Below are 22,308 nucleotides of genomic sequence, written 5' to 3' on the forward strand. Positions count from 1 at the left end.
TTTAGGAGGGAGGTCTTAACCAACGTCGGCCAGCAAAACTCTCCCTTTTGAGACTAAAAGTGCTCCAGAATAGGGGCCAATGGTGCAAACTCAACGAAACTTGAACTTTAAATGATTGGAGAAACGTTATGTTTTTAATGGCTCTAAGATAAACGGGGTTGGTTGGGAAACTATGTCGAATGATGGCCGGAAAGTCGGAGAACGCTATAAAAAGTAGCGCCTGAAACGAATGGTGTGGCAAGGAGGCAGTATGATGGTCTGAGATGATTTTCTTGAAAAGCAAACTAATTTAATAGCAGAAGTACCTCGACCAAGGGCTTACCCAGGATTTCCCAAAGGGGCCTGTATCTCTTAAGCTGGGTTGCCACCGATTCGATACCAAAGAAACCATACTAGAGCACTTTATACCTCTACCACTGCATGCTTTTTCCAAAAGGTATATATTGCTGGTCTCCCTCTCTTCGCTTGAAATGTAGTGCTACTTAAATGATAAGTACTACTGTATTCAATGAAGAAGATTTTAATTACCGTTCAGGCATGAGTCAGTAGTAGTTCTTGGCCTGAGTAACGATCCCACAGTAGCTGGGATACCTGGCAGAGCTAGCAGAATTTCTAGAGTCTGGTATGGCACCACACCCATCAAAATCTAGACCAACGCACTTGGCAGAATCAAGATCCTTTTCAATTAAATATTCTTTAGTATTTGGGGCTATAGTTTCTTCATTCAAAGCATGCAAGTACAAGGTCTGCCAAGGTCTTCTTCAACACCCAATTTCTCTTATGCGATTCTTATGGTTTGGGGTTATTTAAGAGATTTTTTTAAAGAGGTAATGGAAAGGCAAGGGACGGATTATGCTTGTTGATGGCAATGATATTCTGGAGGGCAAATTTTTTCGACAAAAAGTCGTTATTGGTCCCATAGTGCAGTGGGGCTCCCAACAGATGATAATGGTTACGTCGAGTCTCATCTATCAGGTTTTATTATCAAGGAGCACTCAAAGACCACACACTCGTAGATCGTAGTTCTCCTGTTAAAACTCTTTGTTTCTTTGTCGTTTCATAATCAGACACTGCATATGATCTGTTTGCCATTGAAAGGGGCTGTAAGACCTTCGAAGTAATATCAACATTCAAACTGATTTTATTATTAAACTACGAGGCTTCTCTAAGACTGGACAAGACATTATGTATCGCTGAACCAACGATGAGCCTCTTTTGGTAATTAACTGCAAGGCATACATAATGGGATATGGGAACTCCAAGTTGTCAGAAGTCATGCCAACATCTCTTAACTAAAACAGGACAAACCACACAACAACAAAAAAAAAGGATGAAAGGGTCAAAATATGTGAACAGGACAGAAAAACGGGAACATTTTTTTTTGTTTATTTATCCTCTTTTATTTCTCTCATTTCTTGTCTGGTAGTCTATAAATATGGCACATCTAATGAAATTACAAATTTTCATGTAATGTAATTTTAGGGGAGCATGGAATTACGAGATTCTATTTATTTAAATTTGATTGGCCTGAGCACGAATTCAATCAAAGGCTAAAAATGGCTAAAAACTGACAAATCGATCCTAAAACAGGATCGATTTCCGGATAGGGGTTAAAAGGACAGAGCAATCCGGAAAAGGCATCACTGATTGTCAGAGACTCTAAGAGCAAGATCCACCAAATTTCAGACTTCTGTGATATCGCACTGAAGCAGGTGTGTTTTGAAATTGTTCCACGCCCCGTCCTACTCCCTCAAAAGGCGATAATCTGAGTTTTGAACAATTTTGAAGATACAATAAAACCGAAAACGCAGAGATCTATTATCTACCAGATTGCTGAACTTAGATAAGATCGTATTACTGCTTTAATCAGAATTTTCTTGAATGACTGTTCTGCCCTGCTCTCGCCTTAACATCTTCCTCTTGCGGTGTGCGCCCCGCCCCTTGCCACTTCTATCGACCGGATAGAAAAGTGTCACGACTGGTTTAAGGAGCAGGCTGGTCGCTTATCGGAGTAGGTTGGATCTGAGCTCTATATCGCAGCAGCTATAGCTGCCATGGGAATGATCGATTAAACAAACGTTTTTATGATAAAACATTTCATACCAACGGTACTCGAAGGGTACAGGGGTATATTCGATTTCTGGTGAAAGTGGATGTGTGTAACACCCAGAAGAAAGCATTTACGACCCCATAAAGTATATATATTCTTGATCAGCATCAATAGCCAAGTCGATACAGCTATGTCTCTCTGTTCGTCCGTCTGTCCATCTCATTTGACGCCTAGTTCTCAGCGACTATAGGAGCTGGAGCAACCAAATTTTTTGTTCCACTGTTACAAGACGAAAATCAGTGGCCAGACTGCCGAATCTGGATCTGGAGCTGGAGCAGATCGGAACATTATTATAGCCAGAAGGAACAAACAGTGGCTACGCAACGCCTTCGACGCGATTGCCTATTCTCTCTCCCTCCCTCTCACACACTCTTCGTCGTGCAGTGTGTGCCCTCTGGCGAGTTTAAGCGGCTGATGTTGGTGTGAGAGTAGAAAAAAAAGCGACAGACTTTTCGGAGTTGGGTCAATTTTTTATTTCAGTTCGCATTCTTTTCATACCTTTTAAGTATACTTTTCGAGCTTCTAAAAGGAACAGCTATAGCCATATAACACTTGACGTCCAGATATCCAGGCTCGCAATGATCTCTCATTCTGAAGATGCTTGGGTAGTTTTCAGGCGTAGACAGACTGTGGTGGTTTCTGTGTGCTGGCAAGAGGTAGTTGTCGTCTAATGAAGAGTGCGTGACCGACTTCGCTTCACAGTTCCATAAACCGTTCATTATTAGTGGGTAAGAACGACGATCGACTTGCAAGTGTATACAAAGATTCAGCACTCGAACCTATCAGTGCTTCTACCATAGGAACGATCGGTCAAACAAATTTTTGGGACATAATACGATTTCTTTTAGACATTTTTGAACATATCGCTGGGAAAAATTACATGTATTGCTTATATAAACATGTAACTATGTCCATATAACGCTGGACAGTCATATAAGAATTCAAGTACGTCACCAAAAAATAATCAAAGTCGGATGAAATTGCTCTTTCCTAATGTATACATACAGACTTCATATGATATGATATGTACATATGTACATGCCTCAATCTTAGTTATAATACCACGGCTTATAGAGGACGGTTCCCACAAAGGATTGTAAATAATAGCTTTTAAATTATATTTATACTAACTTGTAAAAAAGATAGTGTTCGCGGGATCGCAGTTATTTCTGTGCGTTTATCATATCGGGGCCAACGATTACCGGCCAATCAAATCAGCAGGCCCCTGAATTTGATTTTGACTGCGATTCCTGTACTTTTTTACTTTGTGATCATGACGCAGTCTGTGGCCCATTCATACGTCATGGGCGGAACAATGGCGTAGTGCTGGCATTAATTCCAAGATTTACTGATATCACTACAGTATATACATACATATGTAGGTGTGTCAATTACTCAGAGATAATTCCCCCGTGGCAGACGGACTGCACCATAAACAAGATACAGTTGCTGCCGGGGGGTTGACAATTTTGACCGCTTAATGCTCACAATGTTTATCATTTGGACTTAATGGCGGGAAGTTATGTTTTTTTATGGCTATAGTTATAGTTATACTTATGCAGCTGGGACTGTTGGACAAATGACCACCAGGCTTTCAGCTCTGAACTGGATTAGAGTTGAACTGATCAGTGGAGATGTAGCAAACCTCCTCCTACGCACCTCAAGTGCTGCTTTTACATGATGTATGTACATGCTAGTGGCCTCATAGCCAATGTCTGAGGAAAAGTTGTGATCTGCAGTTTCTGCCAAAGAATGCCGCATATTCGGCGGATCCCCTTTCCCTGTGGCTTCTTCGTCCGACGTGCTACTCGGCTACTCTGGCTCTGTGGTCATGGTTCCTTGCTTGGTCCTCTTTGTCCCCGTGGCACCGCATCAACCTTGGGTAGCCGCCGCTGGAGCAGCAGCACTCGACACAGGAGTGCTCCCCTGTAGCTGGTTTCGGAGCGATCTTCTGCTCGTCCTTAGCTTCAGGCCTAAGGTCACCTCGTTCTCTGGGGGCTAAGTAAAAAAAATATTCTATACACGTAACACAAAAGCCGATCCCTAAATTTAGGCTTAAAATGGACAAGCTATGGCTCTTCGGGTGTGAGCAGAGTCGAGAAAAACTTATCCAATGTAGACCCAAAGTACCTCTTGTGCTACCATATGGCTACCATCATATCACCACCCGCAGTAGCTGTGCATCCTCTCCGTGTGACTAACAATATTGATGGAACACCAAATGGAGAGATGGAGATGGAGCACCTTCTAATCGTTCTTAATTAGTTCTTAGCATGGGTCTAGTGCAATTGTTGGACCAATCGCCCTATTTCCCTCTGGGCCTTGTAGAAGACGCGCCAGTCAGCTACCCTCTTTTCTGGCCTTCGAGAAGACCTATCGGTCCTTATATCGCTTTCTACAGTTGGGAAGTAACCGATATAGATTTAAGGCATGGGTATCTCCGACTCTGGGAAAACCTTTGGGTTTGCTTCTTTCCAAATAAGTTTTATGAACTTAAGAACTACTACTTACCTCTGGCCATCTTACCATTGGAACATCCCCTCTGGTTGGAGTTCCACCATCCCGGCCTGAAACTGCAGCCGTAAAAGAGGGGCCTAGTAGACCCAGCTCTCTTGGCCACAATCTCATCCCAATCGGACCTCTGGATCGTGGATAGTTGATCCGTTGTCAGCAGAGACTCCGGATATCCACACCACAGGATGGCCATTTTTGAGTCTATTCGTTGGCGTGCCTGGCTACAGGCGCCATTGGTGCCTTGCTCCTGTTGTCGTGATCTTTCGCGGCTTGCTCTCCGATGGCCTCAGCACGACCCTCTTTATCTGAGTGCCTGCGGGGGTCGTTTCCATCGATTTCAGCTTGGATGGGCATCGAGCTGGGATGGGCATCCTCTTCCTATGTCCGTTTGGGCGACTCCTGTTGCTCTGTTGTTGAAGCTTCCATGGGTGGCAACGGTTCGACTTACGTCGATAAAGATTCAGTCCGGAGGCACAGAGCTCAGAGCTGCCCGAAGCAACTAACGAATAACGAATTTCGGTAATTGCACCAGCAACAGAGCCACGAGGAAGGATCATGAAGAACGAGTATCTGTACGAGAGGAAACACACACTAAGCCCCTGATCACACGTGAACCGAATATTGCCCGTCAGCAAATCAAAAAATATACCGATACCCGCCCAAGTATTGCAAAAATAAATAAATATTATAAATATAAATAAAATAATCATTCCCGTTTATTCGGTTTCTCGTTTTTGGCAAAAAATAACAATACTTCAGGCCACATCCATATGCACAGAGATACGAGTAAGTAGCGAGGAAACTCAAGTGCTGAGTGGACACGGCTATCAGGCGAGCTAAAACCAACTCAATCCAACTTTGGACATCGTAAGTGAGAGTTTGATCAAGATTTGGGCTCACTTCAGATCCAGTGGTGGCCCCACATCCGTTTCCGATAGTTGCCACTGGTGCTGTACGATCCGATAATGAAACCGATTTGGACGGGAATGCTGAGGATAGGCTGAAGGGTTTCATAAGCCAATACCCCTTAATATTCCTCGAAATTGATTTAATCTAATCTGTGCTCCCGTCAGCGCTTAGTTTAGCTTTGGCTTTGGCTTTGGCTTTGGATTTGCCTTGGACGCACCTCCAATTCGGGGACCAAATATCAGGCTCTGAACTCGCAGCCGTCAGAGACCATGCAGATTAACAGCCCACTTCTCGAGTGCATTCACATTCGCATAGAAGTACAGTTCGCTCTCGATTGGTTGCCATATTTGTAAATACATATGTACGTGGGCACGAGGAAATATTTCTGAGTCATCAGGCAATGGCAACCCTTGAGTCTGATGTTTGATTGGGGCCGGGTGGGATGGGCAGTGATGGCTCGAGTGAAATATGTCTACGGGTATCAATGGCGGCAGTGATCGTACAGCAATAGTGCATCTCCTGTCTACGTATGCGATGTACGCGTGCCGATCTATGCCACTGATCTTTGGTATCTTGCTCAAGAATTCAGACACGTGTGCCTGCTCGAAGAAAATAAAAAAAAGTCGTGTGAATAGTAACTATAAATTACAGGAACGTATAAGTTATATATATGGACGTATACAAAGCGTGAATTATCAACCTCAAAGTGAAATTCAAGTATCTTCATTCGATAGTATGGTTCCTTGATGTCATAGCACCGTTGATTGACGTCATCGATGGTGATTGGTGATTGGTGATTGGCGAGCACACGATCAACTGGAACAGATCTAGCTACATACATACTTAGGTGTACATATGTATGTCTCGGCTGCTTTGACACCAATCCCATTCAACCTCTATCGATACGGCCAAAGTGCGCTCACAGCAACCAAATCAATTAGCTTTTCCCTGCTCTTTGAGGGACATTTCGATCAGTTGCGGGGACAGAAGATAGACGAGCATTCGCCCCGACCAAATTTTGCCTCTAGATCATCTTCCGCCAATAGTCGTGCAGGGAGCGCAGCTGGCTCGAATATAATTACGATGTTTATCTGGTAAATGTTTTGTACTTACGACCAGGCCAGGAGAAGCAAACGGCACGCTGATAAGTGTTTCGAGTGGCGGCTATCGATGATGGACAGACCGGCCTAATATAATACATTATAGCTTTCTGACTTTATTCTAGCATACTGATGATTTTTTTTATTGAAAACAAATAGAAGATTGTTCACCACAGATTTTCAGAACTGTATTGAATTTACTTCGAGAATTTTTTGGTGCGAAACGATCTGAACTAGATCACAGATTTTGGTGCAGATAATTTGTGTAGGCATTGTCTTCGATGTCGCAGTGGTTCAACTTGTTCTGGGTTATCTCGATGGCAATTGCGCAGACGAGGAACAGGATATACGTGATGAGGCTCATCCAGCCCACAGGCTTGCCCAATGTAAACTTGGTCAACAGGAAGCACGCGTATAGGAGGACAACAGTAGCGACGAGCATAGCCGCTGTGATCGTGAGGCCGGTAGAATTGATCAGAATGGGCTGGCCTTTAATGAGATTTTTAAGCAACCAGGGCAGTCCCAGGCAGATGAATATGTCGAATGTGTTCGAGCCAATCGCATTGCACATGGCCATAGAGCCGTACCCTAGAGTCGTCCAAGGGATGGGGATGGGAGGGATGGGATCGAGGATTGAGGATGGATATTAGAGGTATGCCAGGTCGAAGAGTACAGACTATTCTCTTACCCTTTCTGGTCACTATATAGGAAGACACCACCTCGGGCACACTGGTGCCTACGGCCAGGACGGTCAGGCCCATGATCGAGTCTGGTATGCCAATGTTATAGCCGACCACGGTTAGGAACCAGGAGAGCAGATACGATATCCCGCTGATCCATAGCACGGCAATGAGCATAGTGAAAAAGAATATGGTCCGCACACTAGGCGTGGTAATGGCCAGTATAAAAATGGCCGGGTACTTGATCGCCCACCAGGTAACTTCAATGCAGGGCGATCCCTTCTCTGGCTTGCTGCACAAATGCTCGCGAAATGTCTTGAAAGGATCCTCCTCCCGCAACATTGGATCCTCGTCCATCAACTCCCGCTCGCCGTCCAGCGCTGCAAATCAGATAACAAAAAGGGTAGTCGTTCAAAGATCAAGGGCTCTCCGCGGCATTGCGGATTCTGATTAATCTTCTTACATCGACACAAGCGTTGCAACTTGCGATCGAAGATGAGGGTCGTCAGGTAAATAAAATACAAGATGAGCATGATGGTCGCCTCGTACCACATCACCTTCGAGTCAATGAGCACAATTCCAAGTAGGGTTATGGAGGCCAAGTACCACATTGAATCCCTCGAAATAGGCCACCAGTCCAGCTTGGCCGTCTACAAGCGAAATACAGGGAAGAGCAGGGACATGGATGAAGGTCTGCCGAAGCGCACGACCATTCCGAGCTGAGCAATACGTACCACGCCAGTAAAAATTCCGCAGACGGTAGCAATACCCAGCACATTGAACACCGAAGATCCCACAATGGTGCCCACCCCAATGTCGCCCTCCGTGATGAATGTGCCGATAAAGGCGACGAAGAGCTCTGGGGCTGAGGTGGCCGCTGCCAGGAAAGTGGCACCAGCCACATCGTAGGTCATGCGAAGAGCTATCAATTAAAATATGTGTGAAATTGTGATGAGTCGAAGAGTATACGACTGACTATTGAACAGGATTAAAGACTAGGAAGCCAAGCTGTGCGATGGTTCAGTCCACACTCTGCTTTTAGGAATCTGCGGAGGGCATTATCCCAGTCTCTGCGAGCTGATTCAATAGTCAGAGGACAAGAGGAAACCCTAATGATCTTACTGTAACACAGTCGCTCCATCGATGGCACGAGATAATCATCACACACAATTGCCAGAAGGATGAACAGATACATGCTTATGAGGAAACACGCCAGCGCCACAGCGATGCTCTTCTTTCGCATCATGTTGGGAAAGTCCAGAATAGCGGGAAGAGTGCAATTTAGCTCAGCTTCACCGCGGAGATCGCTGCGGTCTATGGACACAACGAAAATCAGTAAATATCTATCGAGATCGCACCACCGCATACCAAAGCCGCTCTCCCTGAGTAACCGCTGAAAGTCAGCGTCTCCACCGAAAAACATATTGCACCCGGAAAACGAAAATTATTATATAAACTATACTTCAAACAGATAAACACGACGAAAAGAATTTTAATACAAAAACCAAATGTACTTCACACAAGCCGGATCACAACTGACTGAGAAAACAACATACAATCTACCCGAACCAGGCAAATTTTTTCTCAAAGCCTTCTCTGATTAGGATCTTTTGAACCTGGAAGTTCCTTGAGTTTCTTATTCAAATTACATACAATCACAGCAACATTTGATATTTCACTCAAATGCCTCCCTCGGAGAGCAAGCTGAATGCTACAGCTATGGCTGCTTTATGCTCCCTTCGAAAGTGCCAGAACACAAACTAGGATATTGTATATCCGTGTAGGTATATATGGTCTGTAGCTCATATAAAAACTGGAAAAGTCCTGAGCTTTTCAGTCCCAGAGTGGTTATAGGCTATATACATATATTAAATCGGAAACGCAACAGTGGGAAATCGCAATTTAAGTAGGCCCTTCCAGGGCTGTCAAACCCAGAAATACCCTAATCTTACCGCCAAGGCCGCAGTTCAGTTGGACATCGAAACATTGTGAATCAATCCACTGAAGACGAACGAGAAATCGAATATCTTGTTTGTTGCTTGTGAATAGCGAAACATCAGTATCGAAGCATCTTATTGCAAATGACTTCATTCGCTGCTACAAAGAAGAAACCGACTACTTCAACCGGGTACAGCTACAGAGAAGGATTGAGATCGAATGTGGGAGAACGGGCATCCGAGCGAGTGAGACTAAGCCTCCACAGGCGTAGAGGGAGATGATTATGGTAGAAGTTCAGCAACGGCAACGGAAGAGCAACAAATATTGCAATTTTAAACTTATATGAAAGGATTGCGTGGTTTTATTCCGTTCCTCATTGCTTATCCGTGCAATCACTATGTCAGCGACACAGCGACACAGCGAGACCTGACATATGTACATAGAACAGCCAGAAGGGGCGTACACCAGCCCATGAGGATCTCTCGCTAACTCTCTTTGGGGTCTTTTTTACCGCTTCCCACCACTGAGAGCGCTTTGACACCATGCTTGATGGGAGAGGAAAGAAGACCCAAAATAAGACCCGAAGAGAGAGCGCGTAGCGAAAGCGGACCACCTTGTATAATGTCACCATGCACCAGCCTCTGTAACCTCTGTAATTAATAAAAACCAAAACCAGGCAGGAGGACATGCAGACACCGGACTATACAAAATATATGTACAATTTTATGCGCTTGTGCCTTAATGGGTACGTGTATGTACATATTTATGGGTATATTCTAGAGAGAAGTCCAAATGCTATAGTTTCTTTGTTAAATCTCATATATTAATCATAAAAATACATTATTGAATTTGTTGGGTTTTTTTGGTTGGGTTTCTTTCATCTCTTGTCTTTTTGTTTTTCATTTGTTTTTCATTGCCTTTTTGCTCACTTGATCCCTGCGACTGCGACTGCGCTGCAACTGGGACTGCGACTGCGACTGCGACCGAATGTCGTGAAAGAGTCTACTTTAATAATAATAATAATAAAAAAAAAAGTATTATTACAATAACAGCATAACGTATAACGTATAACGTAACTCAACTATCAAGGTAGATAGAATAGAACAGAAAATACATATTAATTAATTAAACGACTGCACTCATAGTTGATTCCAGCCAGCTCCCAGAATCTGAATCGGAATTTGAATCAGAGCTAGATTCTGATAGTTCAGAACCTGAACCTGAAGCAGGGCCAGAACTACAATCAGCATCAGTATCCGGTAAAGGGTATCCATCCATCCATTCATCCATGCTTCCATTCCATTCCATTCCATCCATCCATTCATCCAGCTGTGCAAGATCATGACCGTCCGCAGGTGGGTAGATTGACGCGGAAGAACACATTTAGTTCGATGAGTGAGGCAAAGACCATAAAGACCAGATACATGACTAGGCACGCGGTGCCCACCTTCTTGTCCAGCTTGAATTTATTCGTGGAGAATGTCAAATAGAGGAGAAATAGTGTGGACAGAAGTGTGATCGCCGAATACTCCAGTCCGGCCGAGTTGATGGCCACATAGTTCTGGCCCGGCTGAATGGGAAAGAAAACCGCCTTGATCAGCCAAGGCACGCCCAGGCACAGAAGAATATCGAATGTGTTCGATCCAATCGAGTTGCAAATACCCATTGATCCATGACCTGTAAGGCAATTCACAACCCTATCAATGATTGTACGTTCTACACCTCAACCCAAACAGTTGAAAACTCACCGCGTTTGGCAACAATCACACTGGACACGGCCTCTGGCACGCTGGTGCCCGCTGCTAGGAACGTGATCCCCATCACCGAATCAGGTATCTTAAGTGTGTCGCCTGTGGAAGCAAATGGAAAAAATATAGAAATTTACTCAGATTCTACCAACGAAATGGGCCAATTTTGGATAAAGGAAGAAAAGTGAGCCATTTTTAAAGGACTAGAGGTTTGTGTACTAAAAGATTATCGAATACGTGAGAAATTACGAATGTGCGACCATTTTTTTGTGCTTTGACGGCCTCGGACGGGTTAAGTATGTAGGTCCCATGACCACATTTGGGATTTTAATACACCTTAAAACAAAACAGTGCCGACATCCGAACATCAGCTACTAGTCATGAAAATTGTCCAAAGAATGACAAAGGTTTTCTGAATTTCTGAAAAACCTGTCCTAATTCTTCAAATCATTAAAGATTACAAAATATTGCATGAAGTTCGGAATAGTATTATTCAACAATCTGTACATCATTAGAAACAATTTTAGTGATGCATACCCGTATTAAAAAAAGTGCACACTGTCAGAAAGAGACTAGAAAAATGTTGTTGAACAATTTGGAGAAGGTCTATTAGATGTTGTTTAAAATTGAAAGTATTTGGAAACTGGAAACTGCTTGGATCGAATTTATGAAATCAGATATATGGGTGGATGCTAGGAGTCAAGGAAGGGTTGGTTATGTTTGTGAAAGTCGGGCAATATTAGAGGAACTAAAGTGTATTTCCAAAGCTTACCAATAATGGTAATCATCCACGCCACCACGTAGGAAAGGGATCCAATCCATACAATGCACATGATGAAGGTCAATGGGAAGATCTTGTTGTTCTTGGCCTTCTTGCAGTCGGGAATGGCGACTCGGAAGAGCAGATGTATGGGCCAAATGATGAGCCAGGTGAACTGAGCAAAGCAGCTCTTGTCTTTCGGGTACGTCAGCAGGGAGTAGCCCTCCTGCTCGGGGGGAGCAACCACTGGCTGGGCTTCGGCCTCGGCATTATCCAGGGGTGACATGTCGGCTATGACCCCGCCTTGGGAGACACCTCCTCCACCGCTGCCGCTGCTGCCGCCTGTTGTGGCTGCGACTGCAGGTGCTGTTGTGATCGATGTTGTGGTTGTGGTTGTGGTGGTGGCTATGGTTGCCGTTGAGGTCTTGGCCTGGTCATTGTTCAAGCCCCCGTTCAGCTGGATGCTGGCCATATTCTGGCAGATGCGGTTCTCCACGAGGTCTGCGAGAGGTGGAATGAGCTATTAGATGGGGCCATTATCTTAAGCTTAGGGTGGGATGGAAAAGGTGTCGAGAGGGTGCTGGGTAGTGTTGTAGATCTATGGTGTACCTGGTTCCTTCTCATTGCTGTTCTTTGTGTGGATGCTGCAGTTGGAGGACCGGCTGCGCGTGCGCGCCTGCTTTACGCCACCTGTGTGTTAGAGGTTTGTACTTGTTTGTAGGTAGGTATGTCTTTGTTTCTCAATCAGGCATTGCTTCATTGGATGGAATGGTCTGGGGCTGGGGCTGGTCACCGAAGATTCACCTACTCAGTGTCGTCCCCAGTGGTCGCTGTAGTACGGCGGATTTCGGTCTTTCCGATTGAATTTCAAGCCTCGACCAACTAAATGCACTCTTCTAACTAACCCGCCACAATAAATATATTACTATGTCTAGGTCCATATTTATATCCTTGTTAAAGTTCAGTATTCACCCACACATAAACGATTCCAAATCAAAACAAACCCAGGAAGCAATACATCCTTCGAAATCTTTCAAAAATACTAGCACTCGTATGTCACGGGTAAGATCTGCTCAACCATTTACATATCTGTACATACTCGTTCTCTTAGGTGTATCGTTGACATAATGCATACATACATATAGAAGATATTTTACTGAGTCATGTGGATAGCTTCATTAGCAGACAAGTGCTTCTACCTTTTGAACGGGTTCGTTACGGCTTACAGTGTTTTTCTTAAAGGTGTACACGACGCATTAAGACCAATTCTTATATGGCCGATCGTTGGTATCTACGACAGACTGAATAATACTCTCAAAGAGCTCCCAAAGAGCGATTCATCGTCCGTCACTCCGGCAGGACCAGTAAACGATCAAATAACTGAGTTCTTCCACTGTCCCGTCCCATTACAATCTCCCTAGCTCCCTCTATAATTGTACATATGTATGTATCTTGGAACAGAATAACAGAGTGTATTATGACGGTAAAAGGTAAGTGTGGGTACTCACCTTTGGCACACCTTTGGAACGTTTTGTCGAAATACATGACCGCCAGGTAGACGGCGTAGAGGGAGACAAGAATGAGGGCCTCGTACCACTCGACCCGCTCGTCGTGCATCACGCAGATGAGGATGGCGACGGTAACGCCGTAGGCGATGCTGTCCCGTGTCAGCGGCCACCAGTCCAGCGGTATGGTCTGTAAACAAAGCGATCACTTGGACTAGACCAATAGGGAATACGTTCTGGGGTATACTTGCCATGCCGGCTCCGATGCCGCAGCAGGCGGCCACGGCTAGGATGTTGAAGACAGCCGATCCCACGATGGTGCCCACTCCGATGTCGCCCTCTGTGATGAAGGTGCCTATCACGTTGACGAACAGCTCCGGGGCGGAAGTGGCCGCGGCCATGAACGTGGCCCCCGCCACATCGTTGGACATGTTGAGGGCTAGATCGAATTCGGTTGTGGATCGGGTCAAGGCCTGAGTGGGAATGGACTGCACTGCGTTCGGCCCGTCGGCACTCACCTGCACATATTTTCTCAACTGCTGGAACAAAGTACTCATCACACACTACTGCTAAGGCTACAAATAAATATAAACTGGCTATAACATGAAGTACAACAGCACCGGACTGTCTTTGCGCCTCCGAGAACAGGTCTCTGGGGAAGTCATCAATGGCGGGCTGAGTGCAATTTATATCTGCAACGATGCGGGAAGCACGCTTGTCCAAATCAATCCATAAACATATGTAAACGTCGAGCATGCGCATGGGTTAGTAATTCGTTAGTTAGTCGCTAGTTAGTCGTTAGCCGCAAGTGTTATTTAGTGTTTGCATTGCCTACTTTTGGGTCTCGAGTGGCAATGAGGCACAAGCTATCAAACTCGTTCATTCTTGTGCCTAGTTAAGCCACTGAAATACTCAAATTTTAATTGAATTATATAAGTATTTGTATGTATATGTGTATGCCCATGTGTAGGCCCTCCATTGACGCCCATTTGCTCATATATTATAATGTCTACAGCAGCGTGGGATAGTGGATGATATGCCAGATAGAAAACTATTCGATAATTCGAATTTCGATTTTAATTATTTTTAACCGTGCGTTTTCCACTTCGAGCGTGTTCGAGTTTTGAGGGCGAGTTTCGGTTAGTTCGGTTAGTCGGTGACCAAGTAAGACTATGACTATGATCCGTTGTGCAAAATAATCTGAGCAGGTCGTATTTGTGATGCGTACATTTCATGTTGTTGTTGGTCGCCGCGCAGCAGCAACAGTTCACAGAAAAAAAAACAAAAACCACGAGTATAACTTAATAAATTAATAGAGAACAATCAACGGGGGGGAAGATGTTCCGAAATTCCCAAATGCGTCGCTCCCGTTATGCGCTTTTCTTTTTGTGTCAGAGTCAAGCGCCGGTAATGAACTGAACCAGCAGTGCTGCAAGAACGACCACAAGACTGGCCGGGCCAGAGTCCCACTCTCAGACGCTGGGCCCCAGCCGAGGAGTCGACAAGCAGAAGCAGAAGCAGAAGCTGGAACCGAAATCGAAACCGAAACAGCAACAGTGTGAGATACAGATACAGTAGACACCGTAGATACAGTAGCTGGAGCTGAAGCTGAAGCAGAAGCTGAAGCAGAAGCCGAAAGCGGAGACGAAACATTTGCCCCGCATACCCCGCATTGCTCTGCCCATGTCTCGATCTCCGATGTAGCGCAGTGTACTTGATCATCGATCAAATATGCGACCTGCCACCGAATTTGCTGCCCAACGGTCAGCGATCATCGACAGAGTCTACTTTGCAACGGAAGCAACGGAATACGTGCGCCTTTGATGTTATCAAATTGAATTGCAAAACAACAAAACGAAGCCTCAGGCTGGAGCCGAAAGTGCGACCAAGGCCGCTGGAAACAGTGCCGAAGCAGCCCTGATCAGCGCCACCTGAGACGATCCCCGGTCCCAGAGCCACTCGGTCTCCAGTACGAGCCCGTGCCGAGAACAAGAAGCAAAGCCGACTTGCTCGGATAAATTAAAACAATAAAAGCTGACCAAAAACAACAGCATAAGCCTGGCACAGCCACAGCCACAGCCACAGCAGAAATAACAACAATCGATGGCGCGGCATATTGTATGTTGATAGAGTCATAGACCTAGAGACGACGGTGGGTCCAGATATGTATACATACATATTCACTAATTAGGAAGCTGGACCCGAGCAATCAGTCAAGCATATGAAATACCATTGTGTGGCTCATCCAATGAAGCGAATTGTTTTCGAATAATCAATTTGGTACGAGTATACGGGTATGATTTCCCTCTAACGCAATAGATTACCGATTAATTCACGGTTTAATGAGCTGAGCTGAGCCCCCGGTCAAAGCTAAACATTACTTTACACTGTCCGCTTTAGGAAGCGATTGGAGATCGTTTAATCGATGACTTTTCGCTCAAACCAATTGAGTCTTTTGATCGTTTTAGGCCTATGAATGTCTACGAAGGTAGGCTCTATGGCATACACGTACACTCGTAAGTATCCATATAGCATATTGTTGTTCGTCAGGGCCTTATCTCGGGAGGATGGGAATGTACAGGGTGGTCGGGACACTTTTCCGTTTGACTGTGCTGTTTTAGGCCCAAATTAGAAATATTTGTTGCAAACCTAACCGTTTTTGTACATCAAGCACTTCTACAATATGTATGTTCGATGGGATTATTTGAAACCTGCAATACAATCAATATTATCTCAGTGTATCTGATACTTCTTGAGTATATGATACTTAATTTATAATATAACGAATTTTGTCTGTTTCAAAAATATTGAAAGGCACCGGATGGATTCATACTCACTTGGGACCTCCATATTTTAATGTATTATAGTTTACCTTTTAATTATAACAAATTTTTCAGAGGGAATATTCTATTTTTCCACATAACCTGAGGTTGCTACGCCTAGTTTCAAAGAACTTCCCAATTCTGAAAAGCTAATTTTACATTTTCCAAAAATAGAATACTTTTTCTGATTTATAATCTTCTACTGGGAGTCAAAATGCTTACGGGTAAATTTCGATAGGCAATTAGCAATAATCTTAGACATGGCTCTATCTATGGTACGGAGGGTGTACCATGTACTTGAATCATGCCATTTGCACAAGCCCCATAAACTTCCATTGGCCCTTCACGCTTCAAAATGCCGGCGAGGGCGGGGGCTCGAGTCAGACTCGGATCGAATCGATGAGCACGGTCAGTCGGAGTTGGATAGGAAGATAAAAACACACATACCTACATGGGGCGAGAGTCGAGGGAGAGGGCGTGAGGACACAAGGAGACAAAGACGTAGTTGTAGTCGGAGTCGGAGTCTTGGGTCAATTGAGACAAATGCATTTTGTAACCATCAACCCGCATAATGCAATAATACTTAATAAACATTTACAGCTCTCACAACTAAAATGATTATGGGTTCAGGGGCAGAGAAAGGGAGAGAGAGAGAGACAGCGTGTCGGGTGAAGCTGTTAATGATAACACTATGCAACAAAACCGAGTTCTTGTTCCTGGAAATAAACCCACGTTTCTTTGATAGATGGGGGCCTCTAAAATATTACGATGAATTATAAGCTTTTCATGGATAGGGTTTTTTTAATAATTTTTTCAGAGCTACGCTTTCTTTATTCCCCCCATTACGACTAGTTTTAAATATTTATCTTTTTAATGTCGGCTCCATAAACTTAGGAAATGTCGAAATTCCTTAATGAAGCGTTTTTTGTCGCTTTGAGGGCATATTGACTGACGTTTTATAGCTGTGATATTTGTATACCCGGTATTTAAAAATAGGTTTAACATAATAAGGTTATGTAAAAAATTTTATAAACTAAAACTAACCGTAACCATAAAAAAATACTATATTTCATTAAACGTTTCTGGATCCCAAAGTCTATCAGGAAAAGTTGATTTGTTGCCAGGGTTTTTTTTTGGCTGTTGCATAGTGTAATCAATTTATCGTGGATAACAAACAATCAGCAAAACATTCAATCACAGTAAATTAAGTTCACTTTAATTGAATAAGGGACGTATAAATAGTAACAACTGTATCGAATGCATGGAAAGTGAGTTTTTGAACTCTAGAGCTAAGCATTGTGCACTATATATCTACGTATATTCATAATTAATATCGTGTTTGAAGCAGTCTTTTGGGAAAGACTATTCCGAAAATACAGGTTTGTATATTTATTTACTTATCCGCCTCTTTCTGAGCAGATTAGAGCGTCAAATTTGAAACTATCTTGCACGCGACATTATTTTCTGTATATTTATGTACATGAGTCCGATGAGCAAGATCCGAAAACAAGAACATTATGAGAAAGTATATTGCTTCAAATGTTAATTGAACCGAAATCTACATGGTGTGATTTACTGAATTTTTGTAAGGCTCAGAAAAAACGTGAAAGACCATCTCACAGCAAGATAGATAGCGATGGACGGAAGAGCGAAAGGTGGGCGGTGCGTTCTTCTTTTTCCATACAACTTGAGTATGCTAAATAAAATTTTGAAGAAGTTTGCAATTCTGAAAAGGTAATAATAAATGAATGAGAGGGATTTTGGTGGGCTAAGCTCTGTTCAAACGGCAGCGCTCAGCCGTTTATTCACAGATTCTTATAAACGATACCTTAAAAGAAGCTTACTAATTTTGCCTTTGAATAATTAATATTTCTCAGACAAATTGTCCTTGATGGTGTTTCAGATGCAAGCTTGAGTATGCCAAAAATATGCATCTAGTTTTGAAGAAATTTTCAGAGCCCAAAACTTCCGCATGCTCGCTCTGTATCTGTATCTCTCTTTAACTTTTAGTTTTTTGGCGGCGCTGTTCTGGATGGAACGAAATTATTTTTTGGTTGATGCGGAGGGGTTAATCTCTCTCAATTGTGCTCACTCTTGTCATGAGAGAGGACGAAGAGAGGAACCACGAAGTCTAGTTATGTTCTAATGTTAAATCTTGAACTCCGTCAATCATCTTTCCACCTAATGACCTATTTGATCGGAATTTTCCAATATTTTATCTGCTATTCCGCTACATCAAAATCTTCCAGCCAGGGGGCGAACACTGCACGAGGAAGAGTGTGTGATTGAGGAGGCGTGAAACGTGTTCGTGAATTTTTCATTCTGGCTATAATAATGATTCGATCTGAAAGAGTTTTGTCAGTCTGGTAGATATTGTCATTCTTATGAATGCTACGGATTTTCGCTTTTTGTGGGGACGGTCAAAAATGTTAAGCAAACATGATTCAGTATGATATCAAATATCAGTATGAATACAAAATTTGGCTGATCTAACTCGTATAGCCTCTGAGAACTAGACGTCAAATAAGACGGATAAACGGACGGATAGACGGACGGATAGGCGGACGGCCGGACGGACACGGCTGTATCGACTGGACTATTGATTCTGTTCAAGACGCTGTTCTTTTAACTCTTGGATATAAAAAGATCGATTTTATTGTATTGTATACGAATTCAGTTTGCGCTATAGCAGACATGTTCCCTAAATATATTGATTTATAACATTGAATGGGATAAATAAATGTTTTAAGCTGGATCAGTTGTGAAAAGATTAATCAATATTATCGCTTAAAAGAACTTTGAAAAATGTTAAATTTTGTTCGTAGTTGAAGGAGGTCGCTTTTGGAACAGAATGGTGAATTGAACTACAATTATCAGGAATTTTTTGCACAAACGAAACGAATTCCGATTTGGGAATTAGAAATATATGTAGGAAGTAATTCGAGGATCAGTGTGATGACCAAAAATATGCTTTAGCTGATTAACAGAGCTCCATGGGGAGAAACGGTTTAACAGAACCATGTTAGATAGAACTCGACTGCGGCTGCATAAATGTGTATTACGTATACGCCCCGTCGTCAGAATTGTTTTATAGAAAAATATCACCACTTCTCGCTTCCCACACAGAGGGAGTGACCACACAAATTGTGTGCCTTATTTGTGTCGTATGTGAATGCCCATATGTAAGTTCATTTTAGTACATAAGTAAGGAAGAATCAACACGACAATGCCTTTTAATATGACTTTTGTGTACCGTTTAAGGAAACATTCAGTGCGAGCTCGGCACAACTCAACTAAACAGAGCCACACAAGTGTCTGTGTCTGTATCTGTATCTGTGTGTTCGGTTTTTGTGTGAGTGATTCCCATTTTTAGATATTAAGGCTTACTTGATACCATCCCTGTGACTGGCTGCAGGTTTACCTGCACCCGAGCAGAAAAAGAAGGAGCTAATGATCCAATGCTGCATTGGGAAAAAGGTAAAATATTTAATTTGTTTATTTACGCTTTATCCTGCTTAATTATTTTTGTTTTGACAGTCTTTTGTCGCACAAATGTGAGCGTTTTTTGCTCGACAATTTGTTTTGGCTTTACGCTTCAATGCTAGCCCACAAAGACTTATTCGATTGCGGTTGGCCTTTTCGATTACAATTTTTGTTTGGCTTTTTTTTTTTTTTTTTTTGTGTGCTTTGCTTTGGTATGCAATTTGGTTTCGCCGTGGGACGGCTCTACGACGGACTCTACGGTTTCAGCTACCCCTTAATCAATGTATAGGAATCTTTCTCTACTACCTTCAGACTTTCAGACTGGCTTTCAATGGATAAATTAATAAAAACTGTCACAATGGGTTTCGCATGATTTCTGCCATGATGAACAATAAAAATACTAAGCAAAATTATAAATTTAAATTAATTTAATTTTACATTCCGGTTTTCACGAATTTTACTTGAAATTTGTGAATTTTCTTTGAACTTGTATATTGAATAATGAGAACAACCTCCTGTTTTTAAGCTTCCGCACTATTTTATTTTTTATATCAATTTTTCTTATTTATATTGCTGTTTTATGGTACTGTCTACCAGAACAAAGTAACCTTTAGCAATGCCGAGTGCTGCGGACAAAGTGTATATGAAGTCATGTAAAGAAGTGCATAAGCATCCCCCCAGGAGCCCAACAAATAGAGATCAAAACTATTAAAAAAACACAACAGCCCAGGCAGGGAAAATTTAGTTTTTTTTTGCTATTGCTGTTGCTGTTGCTGTTGATGTCGCTGTGGCTGTGGCTGTTCATAGTAAATGTCATTAAGATTCACTTAATGAGCCAATTTAGACAATTGATCCATATGCCTTAGTTTACGCGACCAACGACATACAACGACATACACACACAAAGAGATCCCCGCGCGCACACTCACACACACACATACAAACCACCAGGCACACATGTTCATACGCATGCATGTGTGTGCTGGTGGGATCAAGGCAGAGGTCCGCGCAATGTGCAGAAAAAACCGAAGGTGACGACGACGATAGCTTAGCTATGTAGATCTTTGGCTTCCAGTACATGTTCGTGTATGTACACATGTACATGCACATGTGCACATATGAATTTGCATATGACGTCACTAATTCAGGCACACAAAGAGAGACACAGACACGACGACACACACACTTAATTGCATTGCATTAAAAATTATTCCATTCCGTCTGAACTGAAGTGATTTTTGAAAATGTTCTTTCTTTGCCACTGCTGGTGCCCCAACACAAAAAAACATTAAAACAGAAAGAAAAAATACAAGATCTTCCCATATGCATAATCAGCGGTAAATGATTTTAGGATGACTTTTTTTAGCCACAATAGTTATGGATGTATGCAGTGTAGTAGTAGTAGTTATAAGGCTCAATAAATTTGCTAATTAATTTATGACACTTGCAGGTAATTGTGATATGTAGGTTTTCTTCGGCAGCAGGGCTCTGCCTCTGATTAGAGGCCAGAGGCTTAGTCTAGTGAGGCTTAGAGAGCTGGCTAATTAGTATGTACCCGTAGTGCTGCTAAGACCCCAATAGTCTTCCATTGCTGCACGGTGTTGTAGTGGTGATGGACACTCGTAAACTGCGATGCGCCGTTATGTGAAGCGCAATCTCAATCTCAATCTCTGTCACTTCCCACTTCAATGGTGTTGATTTTCTCTTTTCGTTTCGTTTCGTTTCGTTTCTTCTCTTCTGTTCTCTTTTCTTTGCTTTCCTTTCCTTTCCGTCACTTCCCTTTCTTTCCTTTGCTTTCCTTTCTATACTTTTGTTTTCTTTACATAGTTGGATTCCGCCTTTTGCCTTTGGCACAGCACACACTCAGCTCGGCCTAGCGACGAGCGACGAACAGTGCGAGCGAGACCTGTGTGTGTATGTACGTATCTCAATTGTTGTTGATGATCCAAAAGCACTAATCCACATCACAGTCACGATGGGGAGCGGAGGGCGGCGAAGCAGGAAATTTAAGACCGAAGGCGCGGCTTGGAGCGTACTTTGCCCACTCTCGGACGCTGACGGACACAGGCGCAGAAACGCACGCGGACACGTTAACAACTCTGGAAGATTTCTGTCTCGCTTAATGCATTTCGCTTTATCCGATAATCGGACGATCTGTAGGGGGCAATGTCGATAACAATACAAATTTGATACGAAATTGCGAGTTGCAAAGCAGCGATGACCACAAGAGCGAGAAAGTCAGGAAAGGCAACGACGAGAGAATTACATTTCTACTTCGGCACGAGGTCCTTGCAAGCGCCATCGCTTTAACGGGCCCTCTATTTGACAGCTCACGTGTCTATGTATGTACATACTATATGTACATATTTACATCCGTATGAGTATGGCTAATCTTAAATATCTTGTTCAGATGTAATCGAAATTGTAATGGGTAAAGAAAACCTTCTTGAATATCGGTGCCAAGGTCCAAAACTAAAAACAAGGATGGGTTTGAAGTTGCAGGAAAATGTGGGCACATGCTCGATTGATTTTCTTCAATCGTGCATTTCAAATCTCAACTTGCGAGAAAATGTCTGCCAGTGTAGCCCAAAGACAGACGGCAAAAAGATTCACGGTTTTCTCTCTTGCTTACGCTCTGCCCACCACATCGGCTCGCCGTTCGGCTCGTGACTGTGGGCAGACGATCTGCTTCGGCTTGGTCATCGCTGCTTTAAAGGCAAAAGGCACAAAAAAAGGCAA

General features: G+C 43.2%; 2 protein-coding genes across 5 annotated transcripts; both read right to left on the reverse strand.

Moving 5' to 3' along the window:
- Positions 1 to 6,744: 6,744 nt before the first annotated feature.
- On the reverse strand, positions 6,745 to 8,791 carry LOC6600708 (sodium/potassium/calcium exchanger 3). Its single transcript, XM_026992844.1, has 6 exons — positions 8,682 to 8,791; positions 8,436 to 8,627; positions 8,051 to 8,235; positions 7,777 to 7,963; positions 7,322 to 7,693; positions 6,745 to 7,221 (listed from the first exon to the last, which is right to left on the reverse strand). The coding sequence occupies exons 1-6, from the start codon at positions 8,734 to 8,736 to the stop codon at positions 6,872 to 6,874; spliced, it is 1,341 nt and encodes a 446-aa protein (XP_026848645.1). The 5' UTR covers positions 8,737 to 8,791; the 3' UTR covers positions 6,745 to 6,871.
- Positions 8,792 to 10,149: 1,358 nt separating this feature from the next.
- LOC6600706 (sodium/potassium/calcium exchanger 4) lies at positions 10,150 to 21,311 on the reverse strand. 4 transcript variants are annotated; one of them, XM_026992813.1, is made up of 8 exons: positions 21,125 to 21,311; positions 13,783 to 13,956; positions 13,516 to 13,703; positions 13,268 to 13,454; positions 12,369 to 12,449; positions 11,772 to 12,260; positions 11,000 to 11,101; positions 10,150 to 10,928 (listed from the first exon to the last, which is right to left on the reverse strand). In XM_026992813.1, the coding sequence occupies exons 1-8, from the start codon at positions 21,156 to 21,158 to the stop codon at positions 10,591 to 10,593; spliced, it is 1,593 nt and encodes a 530-aa protein (XP_026848614.1). In that variant the 5' UTR covers positions 21,159 to 21,311; the 3' UTR covers positions 10,150 to 10,590. The 4 variants fall into 4 exon arrangements, with proteins under 4 accessions (XP_026848614.1, XP_026848615.1, XP_026848616.1 ...); XM_026992814.1 differs by lacking the exon at positions 21,125 to 21,311 and adding an exon at positions 14,493 to 14,645; XM_026992815.1 differs by lacking the exon at positions 12,369 to 12,449 and having other exon boundaries at positions 21,125 to 21,310.
- Positions 21,312 to 22,308: the final 997 nt, after the last annotated feature.

The sequence above is a fragment of the Drosophila persimilis genome, unplaced genomic scaffold, assembly GCF_003286085.1.
Source record: "Drosophila persimilis strain 14011-0111.01,24,50 unplaced genomic scaffold, DperRS2 tig00000793-arrow-arrow-pilon, whole genome shotgun sequence".
NCBI classification, from domain to species: Eukaryota; Metazoa; Arthropoda; class Insecta; order Diptera; family Drosophilidae; genus Drosophila; species Drosophila persimilis.

Bases quoted from the DNA above. Each gene is read 5' to 3' on its own strand.
- LOC6600706 (XM_026992813.1), bottom strand. From the start codon at position 21,158: ATGGAAGACTATTGGGGTCTTAGCAGCACTACGG. The intron at 13,957-21,124 runs GTACATACTAAT...GCATCGTTGCAG, and splicing joins GGGTCTTAGCAGCACTACGG to ATATAAATTGCACTCAGCCC. The intron at 12,450-13,267 runs GTGAGTACCCAC...TCTAACACACAG, and splicing joins GTTCCAAAGGTGTGCCAAAG to GTGGCGTAAAGCAGGCGCGC.
- LOC6600708 (XM_026992844.1), bottom strand. From the start codon at position 8,736: ATGTTTTTCGGTGGAGACGCTGACTTTCAGCGGTTACTCAGGGAGAGC. The intron at 7,694-7,776 runs GTAAGAAGATTA...TCTGATTTGCAG, and splicing joins GTTGCAACGCTTGTGTCGAT to CGCTGGACGGCGAGCGGGAG. The intron at 7,222-7,321 runs GTAAGAGAATAG...GGACGACTCTAG, and splicing joins CTATATAGTGACCAGAAAGG to GGTACGGCTCTATGGCCATG.